Source organism: Mastomys coucha, unplaced genomic scaffold, assembly GCF_008632895.1.
Source record: "Mastomys coucha isolate ucsf_1 unplaced genomic scaffold, UCSF_Mcou_1 pScaffold14, whole genome shotgun sequence".
Classification (NCBI taxonomy): Eukaryota; Metazoa; Chordata; class Mammalia; order Rodentia; family Muridae; genus Mastomys; species Mastomys coucha.
This window is the reverse complement of record NW_022196896.1, coordinates 64,183,944-64,199,091: the sequence shown is the minus strand read 5'-3', so window position 1 is coordinate 64,199,091 and position 15,148 is coordinate 64,183,944. Positions and strand designations below refer to the sequence as shown.

General features: G+C 47.1%; 1 protein-coding gene across 7 annotated transcripts in view; it reads right to left on the bottom strand.

Moving 5' to 3' along the window:
- The window catches only part of Fer1l5 (fer-1 like family member 5), a 58,318-nt gene that overhangs the window by 30,418 nt on the left and 12,752 nt on the right, over window positions 1-15,148 (bottom strand). For 6 of the 7 annotated variants that reach the window (XR_004117853.1, XM_031367173.1, XM_031367167.1 and 3 more), the window contains exons 11-19: window positions 13,979-14,094; window positions 13,621-13,741; window positions 12,786-12,838; window positions 11,685-11,753; window positions 9,505-9,548; window positions 9,331-9,413; window positions 9,128-9,222; window positions 7,651-7,779; window positions 6,287-6,464 (exon numbers count right to left, since the gene is read on the bottom strand). Coding sequence is in view for 6 of the 7 variants with exons in the window: in XM_031367173.1 (XP_031223033.1) it covers window positions 6,287-6,464; window positions 7,651-7,779; window positions 9,128-9,222; window positions 9,331-9,413; window positions 9,505-9,548; window positions 11,685-11,753; window positions 12,786-12,838; window positions 13,621-13,741; window positions 13,979-14,094 (888 nt within the window). In the remaining variant the exon portion in view is untranslated. Of the gene's footprint in view, window positions 1-6,286; window positions 6,465-7,650; window positions 7,780-9,127; window positions 9,223-9,330; window positions 9,414-9,504; window positions 9,549-11,684; window positions 11,754-12,785; window positions 12,839-13,620; window positions 13,742-13,978; window positions 14,102-15,148 lie in introns of all 7 variants that reach the window. The other variant, XM_031367168.1, reaches the window with a different exon arrangement.

Genomic DNA, 15,148 nt, shown 5'->3' with positions numbered 1-15,148 from the left:
CATGTTCAGCATAGATACAGGTAGGTGTGTGTGTGTGTCTCTGTGCAGGTGTGGTCTGTGTAGAGTAAGTATGAGGATGATGCTTGTACACAGTATGGGGGGAGATCAAAGGACTGTGTCAAACGTGACTGTCAAATGCCTTCTTTAACTTTCTGCCTGTTCTTTTGAAGCAAGGAATCTCCTAAAACCTGGAGCTTGTCTTATTCATTATTTTATTGTGTTTGTCTCTGTGTCACATTTGTGTCTGATTCATGCAGGGGCCAGAAGAGTGAAATTGAAGTTATAGATGGTTGTGAGCCACCCTGTGGGTGCTGGGAACCTAACCCAAGGCCCTCTGCAAGACAGAGCATCCAATGCTCTTAACTACTGAGCCATCTCTCCAGCCCCCTGCAGCTCAGTTTACTTGGCTAGGTGGCAACCAACATGGCCCAATGATCCTTCTGTCTCCACGCCAATCTCAGGTTATAGGCTTCTTACAGGGGAACTATAATATGAATTCTAATCCTGAGGCTTGCACAGCAAGCCCTCCCAAATGCCGAACCATCTCTCCAGTTCTTGTTTTGGTGCTTTTTAATTTCTTTGTCTCAGGTAATACTTCTTATATATACATTATATTTATACATTGCATGCATACATTGTAATACTTCTTGTGTATACATTGCTGGTTCGTTCTATCTATCTATCTATCTATCTATCTATCTATCTATCTATCTATCTATCTATCTTCAATCTATAGGATCTCTTTACATAGCCCTGGCTGTCCCCGAACTCTCTATGTAGACTAGGCTGGACTCAAACAATTCACCTGAATTGTCTGCCTCTGGAGTGCTGGAATCAAAGGCCTGCACTACCATACCTGGTTTGTTTTAGTATTTTTGATGCCCAATTAGTTAAATCTGGTTGTCCATGCTTACATGTGCCTGACTATATTCACACAATGGCATACTAGTACATAGAAGTGCAGGTAAGAAAGCTACAGCTGGGCTGGAGAGATGGCTCAGTGGTTAAGAGCACTGACTGCTCTTCTGAAGGTTCCGAGTTCAAATCCCAGCAACCATGTGGTGGCTCACAACCAGCCATAATGAGATCTGACGCTCTCTTCTGGAGGAGTGTCTGAAGACAGCTACAGTGTACTCACATATAATAAAGAAAGAAAAAAGAAAAGAAAACCCAGGGTCTCTAGGTGTGGTAGGACAAAAAGAAAGAAAGAAAGAAAGAAAGAAAGAAAGAAAGAAAGAAAGAAAGAAAGAAAGAAAGAAAGAAAGTGATAGCTATATCCAAGTGTATGTTGATCTGTGGCCACATTTCACAAACTGATGAAGAAGGCGGGGCTTTTCAAAAAGAATATGAATGATGCATGTTCTTTAATATAGAAGGGTGAGATGGAAGTTAGTACAATGACCCCCGGTGGGTACCGGTAAGAAGCATAGGCCCCTAGGGTGTCCATATCACACTTCCACAGCTGAGTGCTATTGTTTGGTGTGTTTGCCCCAGGATTAGTCACTGATCTCTCTGCTTTGGTTTGTGTGGTTTTCCATGAGAATGTTATTCTTGAATCAAATTTTTACTTAAAAAAAATTTTTTTTTGAAAAATCGTGCAGCCCTGCTGAGCAGGATGGCAGAGGAAGCCACCCGTTGTCTTTCTGTCCCAGGGGCTATGGTTGGTGTTGAACTTGTGCTGACTATGAATACTTATTTATTGTAAAAATATACTTTGCGTCATGTGCACAGAGAAAAACAGTGAGGACAAAAAGGACAAAGCCAGCGTGTGTACTGTAGGGTGTGCCTCGAAGTGTGGGTGGTGCACACGGTGGTAGAACGTGCTGCTGAGAAGAACAAAGTGGGAGAAAGGAGGCGCTGCTGGGCCTGCCTGAAAGATCTAGAAGTTTCCAGATGTAACCTGGAGAGACCCAGTATGAAAGATATGGACAAGAGACTTAAAAATAGGGGGGTTGGGAGTTGGAAGGATGTAGAGTGGGATATAAAAGAGCAGATTACTTCCAGAAGGAAACAGAAGAGAAAACTAGAAAGAATGATTCCCTTTAAAATGTCAGGGATGGCTGGGAGACATCTCAGCTCAGGACTGAGTGAATGGGCTTCATAATCAATAAAAAGAGGTCCACGGCTTAGGTTCTGAGTAGGAGCCCTGGGTTCCAAGATGGCGACTTTCCTTTTCCATTCTTAGAAAACTTCCAAGTGCAACAAGGCAGAAAATAAGTCCATTTCCAGCAAACAGGGAGACAGGGATAACCTATAGACTCAAAATATACATAAGGACTGCCAAAAGCAACCGGAGTGCCACAGAAGCACTGAGGAGCAAAGACAGCAGAAAGCAGGAGCCACAGCGGGAAGCAAGGCTTGCTGGGAAGAGGCCTTGAAGATTGACCTCAAAAACCCACTCCCTAAGGAAGCAAGACTCTGAGGATGAAATGTGAGCTCAGCACACAGCCAAGAGAAAACAAAAACACCCTAGAAAGACAACTTTGGGAAGCCCCAGCGTGACATTTAAACCTTCTAGACAGTTCACTGAGGCATAAGAATTTCTCGAGTGACCAAAATGAAATGGAAAGACGGAGTCAAAAAGGGAGTGGGGGGAGGGGACGGGCTGTGTAAGGAGGGGTCTGGGAGGAGGGGTACTGCGATCGGGATGGAAAGTGAATAAATAAGTAAATTAATGGGGAGAGGGGGCCAGGGAGAAAATGATAACTAGAAGAGAACTAAGAGGAATCGGGAACCCCATCCGTGGCAGCCCCAGAAGAAGGTAAAGCATAGAAGAGTTCTTTATCTTAGAACATAAAGCCAGTCAGTCAGGGGAAGGTTGGTGCTGTTAACAAACAGTAGGTGAACTCCACAAAATATGTATGCAGATTGATTCAAAGTGAGTCATAGAGCTAAATATACCCCCCCAACATTTTTGAAGGAAAAAAAATAGGAGAAAAAATTTCATATCCTAAGGTAAGGCCAAGTTCTTGAGATATGACGCCATGGGGGAAAAATTGGATTTGACCTAACTTTTAAAAATTGGCACTTTCAAAAGATAAAGAGGGGGATTGGGAGGTAGTGGAACACTTGGGAGGCAGAGGCAGGTGGGGCTCTGTGAGTTTGAGGCCAGCCAGGGCTACACAGAGAAACCCTGTCTCCAAAACAAAAACCCAAAACATACAAACAGACAGCCAAAGAGGGCTGGGGAAACTGCTCAGTGTTAAGAGAGCTTCCTGCTCTTCCTGGGTCCATGACCTGTGCCCATGTTAGATGGCTTACAACAGCTGGATGCTCCAGCTACAGGGGACCTCATGCCTTCTTCTGGATTCACAGTCACTTGAACCCATGGACACAGACACATTAAAACAACAACAACAACAACAACAAACCCCAAACCTTTAATCCCAGCACTTGGAAGGCAGAGGCAGGCAGATTTCTGAGTTCGAGGCCAGCCTGGTCTACAGAGTGAGTTCCAGGACAGCCAGGGCTATACAGAGAAACCCTGCCTCAAACAAACAAACAAACATACATACATATATACAAAAAAAACCCAAAAACCTTAAAAAGGGGGGATAGATTAGACATTTTAGAAAGAGACTACAATACATGGTTAAGGTGCCAAAGTAATTCAATGCAGAAATCAAATTTTTCTTAGCAAATAGTGTTGAGCTGGCTATCTAGAAACAATGAATTTCAACTCCTCCCTCACATAACATATAAAAACTAAGTCAGGACCCATGGGTAAGGACACTTTGCACCAAGCCTAATGATTGAGGTCAGTCTCTGGATTGTGAAGGGGAGAACCAACTCCCACCAGCTGTTCACTGCTCTTCTGCCTTGCAGTGAGCCATCCTGGGACTTGGCTTAGGCAGGAGGATCATCTCCCTCCCCCCAAAAAGCCAAAGACAACAAGAAAACCTCTAGGGACCTCTGATCTCTAAGATACATCCTTTCACTAAAGAAAGACATGTGGGGCTGGGGTGGAGCTCCTGGGGTGGACCAACTCCACCTGACATTCAAGAAGTCCGTTTGGCCATCAGTGCCACATAAAGCGGGTCTTATGGCACATGAATGTGAATCTAGCCGTTAGAAAGTAGAGTAAGGAAGATCAGAAATTCAAGAAACTCAATTACGTCATAGCCTGGGCTACTAGAGACCTTCCTGTCTCAAATAACAAAACAGAAAAGGAACGGCTAATCTATATTTTAAAGTGAGTGATAAGCACACGATACACAATTCTGACAAAAGATTTGATGTATAAACCAATAAGAAAGATACAGCCAAATGATTATATGCTAGAGGAAAAGATGGAGAAGGGGATAAGGTAAGATGGTGTATATACACAGATGCCCAACCTTCGCTTATGATGAGAAAGAGCACATCACGGTCATGTGAAATGGTTTTTCACATCCAATAGCGTGGCAAAATCAAATCCCTGGCAGCATCAACTACTGGTGAGAACAGAGAGTAAAACGAATTCTCATCCCATGCCGTTGGGAGTGTAATTTGATATAATCGCTTCTGCTCTGAGACTTCCCTCCCACCCCACCCCTAGGTATATAATTTAGAGGAACCCCCATCCTTGTGACCAGGAGACATGTATGAGAATGCTTACAACAAAGTTATTATACCAACCAGCTTATCTATATACACTATATAATTTGTGGTCTGATCACACCGGGGGATGCATTTGGGAATGGAAATAAAACGTAGCTACCCAGAGTCAAGTCCTGTTGGGCAGAAGGCATAAGGCAGATGTAGGTGTAAGGATGGAGTCCTGTCAGATACAACAGAAGAAGAGCATGCTGTTCCTGAGTTCCATGCTCAGAGGATCAAAGCAAAAAAGAAAGCCAAAGGCTGATGAGCCTAAGAGAAGGGCTTGTGGTTATTTCTTGACCGCTTAAGGCTTTGGGTACCTTCTATGTATTAGTGAGATGATAAATTTGTGAGAAGTCACTTTATCCTTCTATAAGCTACACATATGCATCTTTAGATACTTTTTGCATACAAATTTCTCACTATAAAAACAACATAACTTTGTTAAATGGAAGAAGCCAGCTGGTTGTAAAGGACCATATGTCAGACTAGGAAAATGTATGGAGACTTAAAGTAGATTAGTGGTTGTCTACAGCCGTGGAGATGAGAAAGCAAGGAGGAGGACTAATGGGCCTAGGGTTTCTTTGGGGAGAGAGGAAAGCAATTCTAAAACAGGGCTGTGGTGATGGTTGCATAACTGAAAAATCCTAAAATCCATGCGATTGTATGCTTCGAAAGGGCAAATTATATGTTGTGCGAGTTACATCTTAACAGAGCTTTTACTTAAAAGTGTAGGTAGGGAAGTGTGGCCCACAGAAAGCATCCTGACAGGCACTGAGGTGGTGAAGCTGACAAAGGGGAGGGGAGACTAGTCAGGAGCTTTCAATTCTTAACATGAACCCACATCACCTGCAGGCCCCAACAGTGTGCTAGTCTCTATTAGTAGATTCTTTTGATAACTATAGATCTGGAGTGGGGTTAAAATCTGCCTTTTTAACATGCTGATACTGTTGGTCCAGGGACTGTACTGGACAGATTTAAGGTTCCTGATTAGTTCACAATGGATGAGGGGATGGATGGATGGATAGATGGATGGGGTGTCTGGGAGAGTGGACAGCTGAAAGTTGAATGGTTCAGTACATGGATGGGGGCCTGGAAAGATGGCTCCCTGGATAAGAGCTTGCAGCACACCTATGAAGTCCAGAATTCTAATACTATCGCCTGGGTGAAAAAGCAGGTTGTGGCCCTGTGGGGCTGTAGTGCACATGGTGCAGACAGGAGGACTGCTGGCCACCAGCCTCACCCCACAAGAGACAGGGACAAGCCTCTGTCCTGTAAGAGACAGAGTGAGATGGAGTGACAGAACACAGGACATGCAACACCCTTCTTTGGCCTCTGCAAATGTGCACACAAGCTTGTACATGGGCATGGACACCACAGCTGAGCAGAACGATGGATGAAGAGTAGAGAGATGACCAGTAGATAATTGGATGGCTGGTGGTTTTCTATTCTTGAGGTCCCCACCCCCTAGCTACGCACTGTTTGGCACCCTGAATGTCATCATCAAGTGACCAGATGTGGTGTTCATGCCTGTCAGTCTAGCACTTTGCAGCCTGAAGCAGGAGGAACCATGACAGCCTGGACTGCATCGTTATTCCCTACCTAAAAACAACTGGGAGTGTTCAGGAATGTTCTTTGAGCCAATTCCCTCGGAAGAGCCTCACACACACATGGGCCACCTCAGTTTCTGCTTGAATCTGACAGTTACCATCATATATCACCGGGCTGTGCTGTGTGGTGGACACAAGAAGCTTGTAGTTTGGATCCATCTTGTTTCCGTAGTGCCCCATGCTGACCTCAAATTGAATCAGGTCCTTAAATTTGGGCATCATGGTACAGGAAAGAAAGACAACGCACAGCCCGTACTTTTGGCGATACTGCTGCATCTAAAACAATAACCACAAACACAGGCATCCTGAGTACATACAGGATGAGTAAGGTTATCCTGATAGGCAGGGGACAGAGTACCCTGTTTCTTTCCTAAAGTGTTCTATACTTCACTCTGGGATGAACTAGACCACTACTGAAATTGTGCACTGGCTGATCAAGGGCAGCTGCTCCCAGGATCTCCTTCACCTGCTCCACTCCCCCCAGCTGGTCCATTCCCTTCCTTTCTGAAGCTGGGCAGGAGGTTCTCCTTTGTGATTAGGTTTGGCTCTGATTGAAAGAAATAGAATACCACACACATACAAACATACACACACAGACACACACACTCAAGATTTCTGCTTTCTTTTCCTCCCCTCCCCTAACCCCTCCTGGTTGTGGCACCATGTTAGGGTTCATCCTTGGCTCTGTTCAGTCCACCTACTCTTCCCGGACCATTGTTCCTAAGACCACAGATTCGGTTGTGATGGGCTTATCACTGCCTATGTGGCTAGCAGGTTCCAGGCTGTATGTGTATGTCTTACAAGCTCACACTAGAGATAGGATCTGTCATCTTCCATATTCCTTTCTCTCTCTCTCTCTCTCTCTCTCTCTCTCTCTCTCTCTCTCTCTCTCTCTCTTTAAAGAGATTTATTTATTATTATATGAAAGGACACTGTAGCTGTCTTCAGACACACCAGAAGAGGGCGCCAGATCTCAGATCGCATTAGGGATGGTTGTGAGCCACCACGTGGTTGTTGGGATTTGAACTCAGGACCTTTGGAAGAGCAGTCAGTGCTCTTACCCACTGAGCCATCTCACCAGCCCCCCATATTCCTTTCTTTATTCAGGAAGTCCATCTTGGTGCCAGACACTATTGACCACCCTGTCTCCCAAGACTGAAAATGGACATGAGCGTGTAGGAGTCAGCCTCACTTTTGTCTTCTTCTCAAGGGGTCTCTGGACACTGTCTCTGAGTTTACAGGGTCCCTGACCACTAGGGATTTGGCTCGGCATGAAACCTCTGGAAGACGCTTGGGAAATACTCCAGTAGACTGACCAAGCATACTTATATTTCTAACAGATTGGTGGCCAACGTCTCTTGCAGTATCAGAAATGCCCACCCCCCCACACACACACAAAATAGATATCTGGGGGATGCAGAAAAACCCTTCTTGTCCTGGGTTCCTTGTCTCCTGTGATTACCTCCACCTGGGTCACTTCCTGAGACAGATCCTTTATCACCGAGTCTTGCTGTGACTTGATCTTGGTGATTATCTCCATAAAGATTCGGCCACGGTAAGCTAACCCATCCTTAACAGCATCGAGGATGCACTGGAGCAGCAGAGAGGGGCAGTGATCAAAAAACCGTAAGCAGATCTCCCTGGAGCCCACCCACATAGCAAAGGCAAGACTATCCAGGGACAGTCTGCTTGGGGATGGCTCCACCCATCCCCAAGAATCCCAGGGTGCCTCAGCGCAGAAGAGTGGCCCTCTTGTTCACGAGTTCATTCTGCCAGCTGACCTGGAGGAACTTGAACTATACAAGTGTTTGGAGCTTGGAGGGGCTGGTAATCAGCAGAGTGAGGGTTCCCAACCTGGCCAGTCAATGTATGCTCTGCCTCTGAGTTGAAAGGAATTGGTCCAAGAACAACACAGAAGCCCCCAGAAAAGGCCAACTAGGGGGATCGCCTGGCCTTGTGGGCAAATTCCCACAAGAGCTGACTGGTGGGAGACAGAGGCTGAGGAGCCATGGGGTGTCATGGACGAGACAAAGCTTGTGACAACTCAGGGCTCCTCTCACAAACTCCCTTCCAACCTGATTAAGCAGTCCCACACTTTCTCTTCTATTTACCTTATTATTTTATGTATGTGTTGAGGGAGTGGAGTGTGTGTTACGGCATGAGAGTGGGGTCAAAGGACGGCTGCTCAGAATTGGCTCTCTCCTTCCACCACGTGGGTTCCAATATTAGATGCAGGTCACGGGTGTGGTGGCAGCAAGCATCTTTACTGATTGAGCCATCTTGCTAGCCTCCCCCCACACCGCCCTTTTAAAGATAAGACACTGCTAGGTAGTCCAGCTGGCTTCGGACTTATGATCTTCCCAAATCAGCCTCCCTTCTCTCTTTTTTTTTTCCTAAAGATTTATTTATTTTATGTGTATGAGTACGCTATAGCCGTCTTCAAACACACCAGAAAAGGGCATCAGATCACATTGCAGGTGGTTGTGAGCCACCATGTGGTTGCTGGGAATTGAACTCAGGACCTTTGGAAGAGCAGTCAGTCTCTTAACCTCTGAGCCATCTCCCCTCTTGTTCCCTTCTTGACTGAGCCAATTTGAGTTGGGGTTTCCAGCACCAATCAGCAATCTTGAACAACCCTGTATTTTTTTTTTTTTTTTTTAAACCTGGTGTGCTTTTCCTACTTGTGGGAAACCTACCAATGGTTTCATCTTCAGTATTCCTCAGTGACCAGCTATAGCATCCCATTTATCCTTTTCTGGAACTACGGCTTAGGACTCTTGTTTCATGGCTATTTATGTACCCATCCCCATCCTCTTCTGGAAGAGGGCAGATAGAGGCCAGGCAGAGTCCTCCCGGGACATCTCTAATCCTCTGGTGCTTCAATCAGTCAACCTTCCCTCTACTGCCCCACGCCCTGCAAGCGGACAGGAAAAACTTACAGTGCCTTCCTCTGTGGTCCTGAAAGGGAGCTTTTTACCTCCCCGGAGAGTCAGGAAGCTGGGGCCAAAGCAGGGCAGGAAGCCAGAGTACATCCCTGAAAGGAGATAGAGTGAACTCAGGGGTTTGGGTGGGAAAGGTGTGAAAGGAGGGGTGCCAGGAAGGGATGGGTCCCAGGAAGGGAGGGGTCCCAGGGTTTGCTCACCTTGGATCTCCTCACCGGTGGATGAGATCTGGCTGAGGCACAAGCTGGCAGACCCAATCTCATCCTGGCAATTGTGTTTGGAGCTGGGAAACACACTGCAGTTTGAGCCCCCCCCGGCCCAGCTCTACCTCTTCCTCCCCAGAGCTTGGGTCTGCCTCTAGCTTGTTTACTCACCAATCCACGACTCTGAATTTGATGTAGCTAGAGAGACAGGGCAGCTGCAAGGGAAGATGGGTGGGGTGGGGTGAAGGTACACTAGTGTGGGGTGGTCCTCAGGGGACCTTGTGAGCAGTTGGGAAAGTCTGCCTCAATCACAGACAAGCCAGATTTATCCCTGTGCTTTTGGCTCTCAGGCTTCCTACATATAGGGGCTGCTGGCAAGGCTCTGGGGTGGTATAACATCATGCTGTATTTATTTGGTTTGTAAGATTTATTTTTGTAGATGAGTATTTGCCTGTGTCTAAGTACACCATGTGTATGTCTGAAGACGGCACTGGATGCCCTGGAACTCAAGTTACAGGCTGCTGTTAGCCCCCACATAGATATTTGAAGCTGAACTTGGGTCCTCTGCAATAGGGACAAAAGTTCTTAACAACAGAGCCATCTCTCCAGACCCTGTCTTGTAGTCTTGATATTAACATGAATCTCAGTGTGTTGAAATTTCAGGGCTAGGGCTAGTGAGACGGCTCAGTGGGTAAAAGGGATTGGTGTGCAAGTCTGATGACCTGAGCTCAACCTCTTGGAACAGGCAGCTCTTTCAAGCTATGCTTTGACCTCCACACATGTACCCCCCTGTTGGAAAGGCAGTCTGTGTTCTGGTTGAGCGAGGCTTACTCCAGAGACCCAGTAGAAAAGTCTACAAGGGACAGAACTGTAAGCTAAGCTCTCAGACTTTAGACTCCCTAATCCTGTGGCTATCAGTCATGTAGGCAACGCCCAAGCTCCTGGTGTTCTGGCTGGACTCCACCCCCACAGTTACCTGGCTACAGCCAGGTATGCCCCGCCCCCTATAAAAGGGGCTGCCTCTCTCTCCCCTCTCTCTCTCTCTCTCTCTCTCTCTCTCTCTCTCTCTCTCTCTCTCTCTCTCCTTACTCTCACTTCTCACCCTCTCCCCCCTCCCTTCTTCCTCCCTCCATGTGGTCATGTCTGCCCTCTGCTTCTTTACTCTTCTCTCTCTCTGCTTTTCTACAATAAATGCCTTAAAACCATGAACTGCCTCCTTTTCATCTAGACTCTCCGTGCTAGAGCAATGGAACAGGCCTTCCCCTAAAGAGCCACGTCTAATCTCTCATAGGGAAGCCTCCCAGCGTTTCCAGTCACGAGACCAGACCAAGGAAGGACTCTCCTCTGCACAGAAATCACCTAGCGCCTCTCCCCCTGCCCCTTCTCCCTTCAGCCCTAGAGCTGACCGAGCTGCCCCAGGGCCCCCACTTCATTCTCAGCTCTTCTTCAACATCCAGCAGTGTTCTGGGGTGTCCAAGACTGCACTTCCCGCCCCCCAGCAGGGTCCGGAGGCCTCACCCAGACTGACACCCCTCCCTTGGCGGTTCCAGTGCCCCCAAGCTCTGTGTCCCCGGGACATAGGTTGTCTCTTCCCTCTCTTTATTTCCCCATGGCCAGCACCCAAGAAACCCTTGGTACATGCATTTCCCCACACATGTACAATATCATGGGTATTCTGGGAACTCAATTCAGGTCCTCAGTAAGAACAGTATGTTCTCTTTATCTTTTTTTCCATTAATTTATTCACTTTACATCCCGATGGTGGTCTCCCTCTTTCCTCCTCTCCCAGTCCTACCCTCCCACAGGTAACAACCCACTCTGGCATATTAAGTCTCATGAGGACTAAGTGCATCCTCTCCCACAGAGGCCAGACAAGGCAGTCTAACTAGGAGAAAGGGATCCAAAGGCAGGCCACAGAGTCTGAGTCAGAGATAGCCCCACCCCCAGTTGTTGGGGGATGCATATGAAGACCAAGCTGCAGATCTGCTACACGCGCACGGGGCCTAGGTGTAGTCCGTGCATAAATCTCTGTGAGCCCCATGGGACCAGACTACTTGACTCTGTAGGTCTTCTTGTGGTGTCCTTGACTATTAAGCCATCTCTCCAGCCTGTCCCTGATTTCTTCGTGTGGGTGAAAGGACACATCTAATATCTAGAATTCAACTGTATGGCCCTTTACTGTTCTCCACTGAGCTGAGTAACATATCCTGTGCTTCCTTGTGTTTCCTACCAGGCAGAGCCTCTTTTGCTATGCTCAGTTCACCCTAACCTCCATCCACACCAACTGTAACACCAGACTTTCCCTTTTGAATGCAACAAACAGGAGGGAAGGCATGATGGAGTAGCCATACCTGAATCTGGAAGGTGAGGATTTGGTTCCATATCGGGTTGTCCGACTGGCTGTGTGGCTTTGTGCTGAGCTGCGAACATCCCAAGGCTTAGTCAGTACTAGCCTGGCCCTCCCCTCCTGCTACTGGCCCTCCCTTCCCACCTCCCTGTCCAGTCCACTTCCTGCAGTGCCTAGATGAGTAGGCTGATTCCTAACCCTTAGCCTAAAGTTATCCTTGGACAATAACTTCTCAAGAGCCCCAGCTCCATTCCCTTGATTAACTTAAAATGTTTGCTTCCATACCTTTTTAAAGCAGTACCGGGGACTGAAAACCCTCAGTTTTGCACATGCAGGGATTTTGTAGCTTTTTGTTTTTCTTTTATGTGTGTGTGTGTTTTTTTTTTGGGTGGGGGTTCTTTTCCTTACTTACTTATGGGTGTTTTGCCCGCATGTGTGTCTGTACATGATGCCTGGTGCCAGAGGAGATCAGAAAAGGGTGTTAGTGCACCTCTGAAACTAGAGTTACAGGTGGTTGTAAGCCACCACACTGATGCTGGTAATGAACCCAAGTCCTCTGGAAGAGCAGCCAGTGTGCTTGACTTCCAAGTCAGCCCTAACTTTGTTTTTCATTAAGCAGGTTTCATGAAGTAGCTCTGACTGGCCTTGAACTTAATGTTGACCAGGCTCTGGCCTGGCATTGGCAGTGATCTTCCTACCTCCCAGAGAGGACTGCCAACTCTGATACATGAAGCATATACAAAGGTTTTGTTAGGTCAATTCCAACAGGAAAAAATGGCCAAAAAAACATGGCTGGTGGCAGTAACAGCCCCTCCCCCCTCTCTTTTAAAATTGAGGCATGTCTCATATAGTTAAGGCTTGTCTCCAACTCCTGTCTCTCCCTCTAAAGTGCTGGGGCTACAGGCATATACTACATATCATATTTTGTTTGCATTGGATTTTATTGAGATGGGGTATCACTATGTAACCCTGGCTGGCCTGGAGCTCATTATATGTAGACCACCCTGGCCTCGGCCTAGGGCTCTGCTCTTCCCCCTCTCTCTTCCTATGCACTGCTTTTCCTAGGTGCCACCTTCTCTAGGCCTCAGATCCTTTCTGTACCTACCTTGTCCCCAATTAGTTCCACCTCCAACGCAGGAGTGACTGACTGGTGGCTGTCTAGAACAGGAGATTAAAAGGACTTCTGAGACAGGTGCATCTATTTTTATGGAAGGGTCAGGAAAAGGAAATGGGGGAGCTGAACAATTTTTAATTGGCCACTACCCCCTCACTTTAGTTTGGTTTCCATTTTACACAATGGTTCCAGGGTATGCATCTCTCCTCTCTCCCCTCTCTCTCTCCTCTCTCTCCCTCTCTCTCTTTCCCTCTCTCTCTCTCTCTTTCTCTCTCTGTGTGTGTGTGTGTGTGTGTGTGTATGTATTTCTGTACATATAGGATGTCTTAGAGAAGCCCAAGTCTGCATCTAGACACCAAGACTAAGTCAATGACTTGGAACCTTGAAAATGTATCTTGGGAATTATATGCCAGGCGGTGGTGGCACATGCCTTTATTCCCAACACTTGGGAGGCAGAGGCAAGCAGATCTCTTGAGTTAGAAGCCAGCCTAGTCTACAAAGCAAGTTTTAGGACAACCCAGGCTACAAAGAGAAACCCTGTCTCAAAAGAAAAAAAGAGAAAAGAAACAATTGTGAATTTCAGTGTAACCTATCCCCCATTCCAAATCTTAAGTTGATATTAAAGAAGGAGAAGGAGAAGGAGAAGGAGGAGGAGAAGAAGAAGAAGAAGAAGAAGAAGAAGAAGAAGAAGAAGAAGAAGAAGAAGAAGAAGAAGAAGAAGAAGGAGAAGAAGAAGAAGGAGAGGAGGAGAAGAAATCTGGTCTGGATCTGAGGAGCCTGTCACAGGGAAACATGGAGTTCCTCCTCCCTTCCCACAGGCTCTAACTGAAATGGAGGTCCTCTGCGCAGTAGATGAAGAACTGTAAATAAGCCAGGCGGACTGGAACTTCTTTTGACTTGAAGATCTGGACTTGGCTGTCACGATCATAGGGCAGCTTTTGATCTACCTGCAGATGCCAGAGAAGTGGATGGGGTCAGGCTCAGAGGCAGGGAGAGCATAGCCAAGTTCACCCTCTATTGACTTTCCCGACTTTCCATGTGATGCAGGGAGAGCCAACAACCCTTTATGGTGCACCAAACAAAGGTGGTGTAGGCCAATGGCCACTTGGAAGGCTCAGGTGTCCCCAGGAAGGCAGCCACATAAGATCTATTACTGGGGATTGGGAAGAGGGTGGCAGCCTCACCAGCGCCTGATCCCCCACACCGAGGGCACAGATGGTGACTTTTAAGTAGCCTCTAACTCCGCTGGTGGTCTGATTTCGCTGGCAGAGGCCTAGCCATTTCCTTAGGAGTGTGTGACCTGGGGAGGTAAAGCCAATGTGAGACCCTCCAGTCTGTTTGTCTGGCTCTCCCCACCTCTCTTTTCTTGAACAGCTTTTGTTTCCAGGGAAAACAGGGCAGGTAATGTCTCACAGGCACCGGCTCTCATCCAATGGTAGAGAAGAACAAAAGTTCCCTCTACTACTACCCAAGGATGGTTCCCTCACAAGGCTGCTAGTGCCTCTGGGAAGGGAGGAGCCTCTTTCCACCCTGGCCCGATGCCAGACATATGGAGGCAAACAGCTCTCCACCCACAGATCCAGTGTCAACCTGGAATGTATGTTATGGCAGGATCACAGTAGAATTCCCCACTTACAGTCTCAGTCTCTCGTAGACTAGTGGGTACCAGAGCTGGGATGGATGGGTTGCAGGAGAGCAGAGGAAGGATGTTAGTGGGCACAGGAGGTAGCAGCGGGATAGGAAGGGATGGGATCTCTACAGCAAAGTAATGGTGGGTGACAATAATTGTGTGTTTCAAAATGATAGCGAAGATATCAAATGTTCTCAATACAAATAGATGATAGCAAGTGTGAGCCCAGTCTAGGTATATATGAGATCTTATCTCAAAAAACAAAACCAAAGCCGGGCGGTGGTGGCTCACGCCTTTAATCCCAGCACTTGGGAGGCAGAGGCAGGTGGATTTCTGAGTTCAAGGCCAGCCTGGTCTACAGAGTGAGTTCAAAACAAACAAACAAACAAAAAAACAAAACCAAAATGTCAGAGAGGGCTCAGCCTTAAACAAGATATCCCACTCCTCTCATGTTCTCTCGAAAGGCTAAAAGACCTTGTGGAAGACAGGCAGGAAGGGACCGTGGATAAGAAGGTGGGCTGAGAACCGCCATCTACCGGGCACAATGCAATGATTATGATCATGAACTCACAGCAGTGGTGGTTATCAGCTCTGAGCCCATGGAAGGCTGGCTCTTGTAACAGTCACAGATGGAGGAGAAGCTCATGGCTCCCTGTCTATCATTGCTGAACTACTGGCTGTTGATAACTTTAGAACATGTGGAGTCACTGCCTTTAGTTGAGCA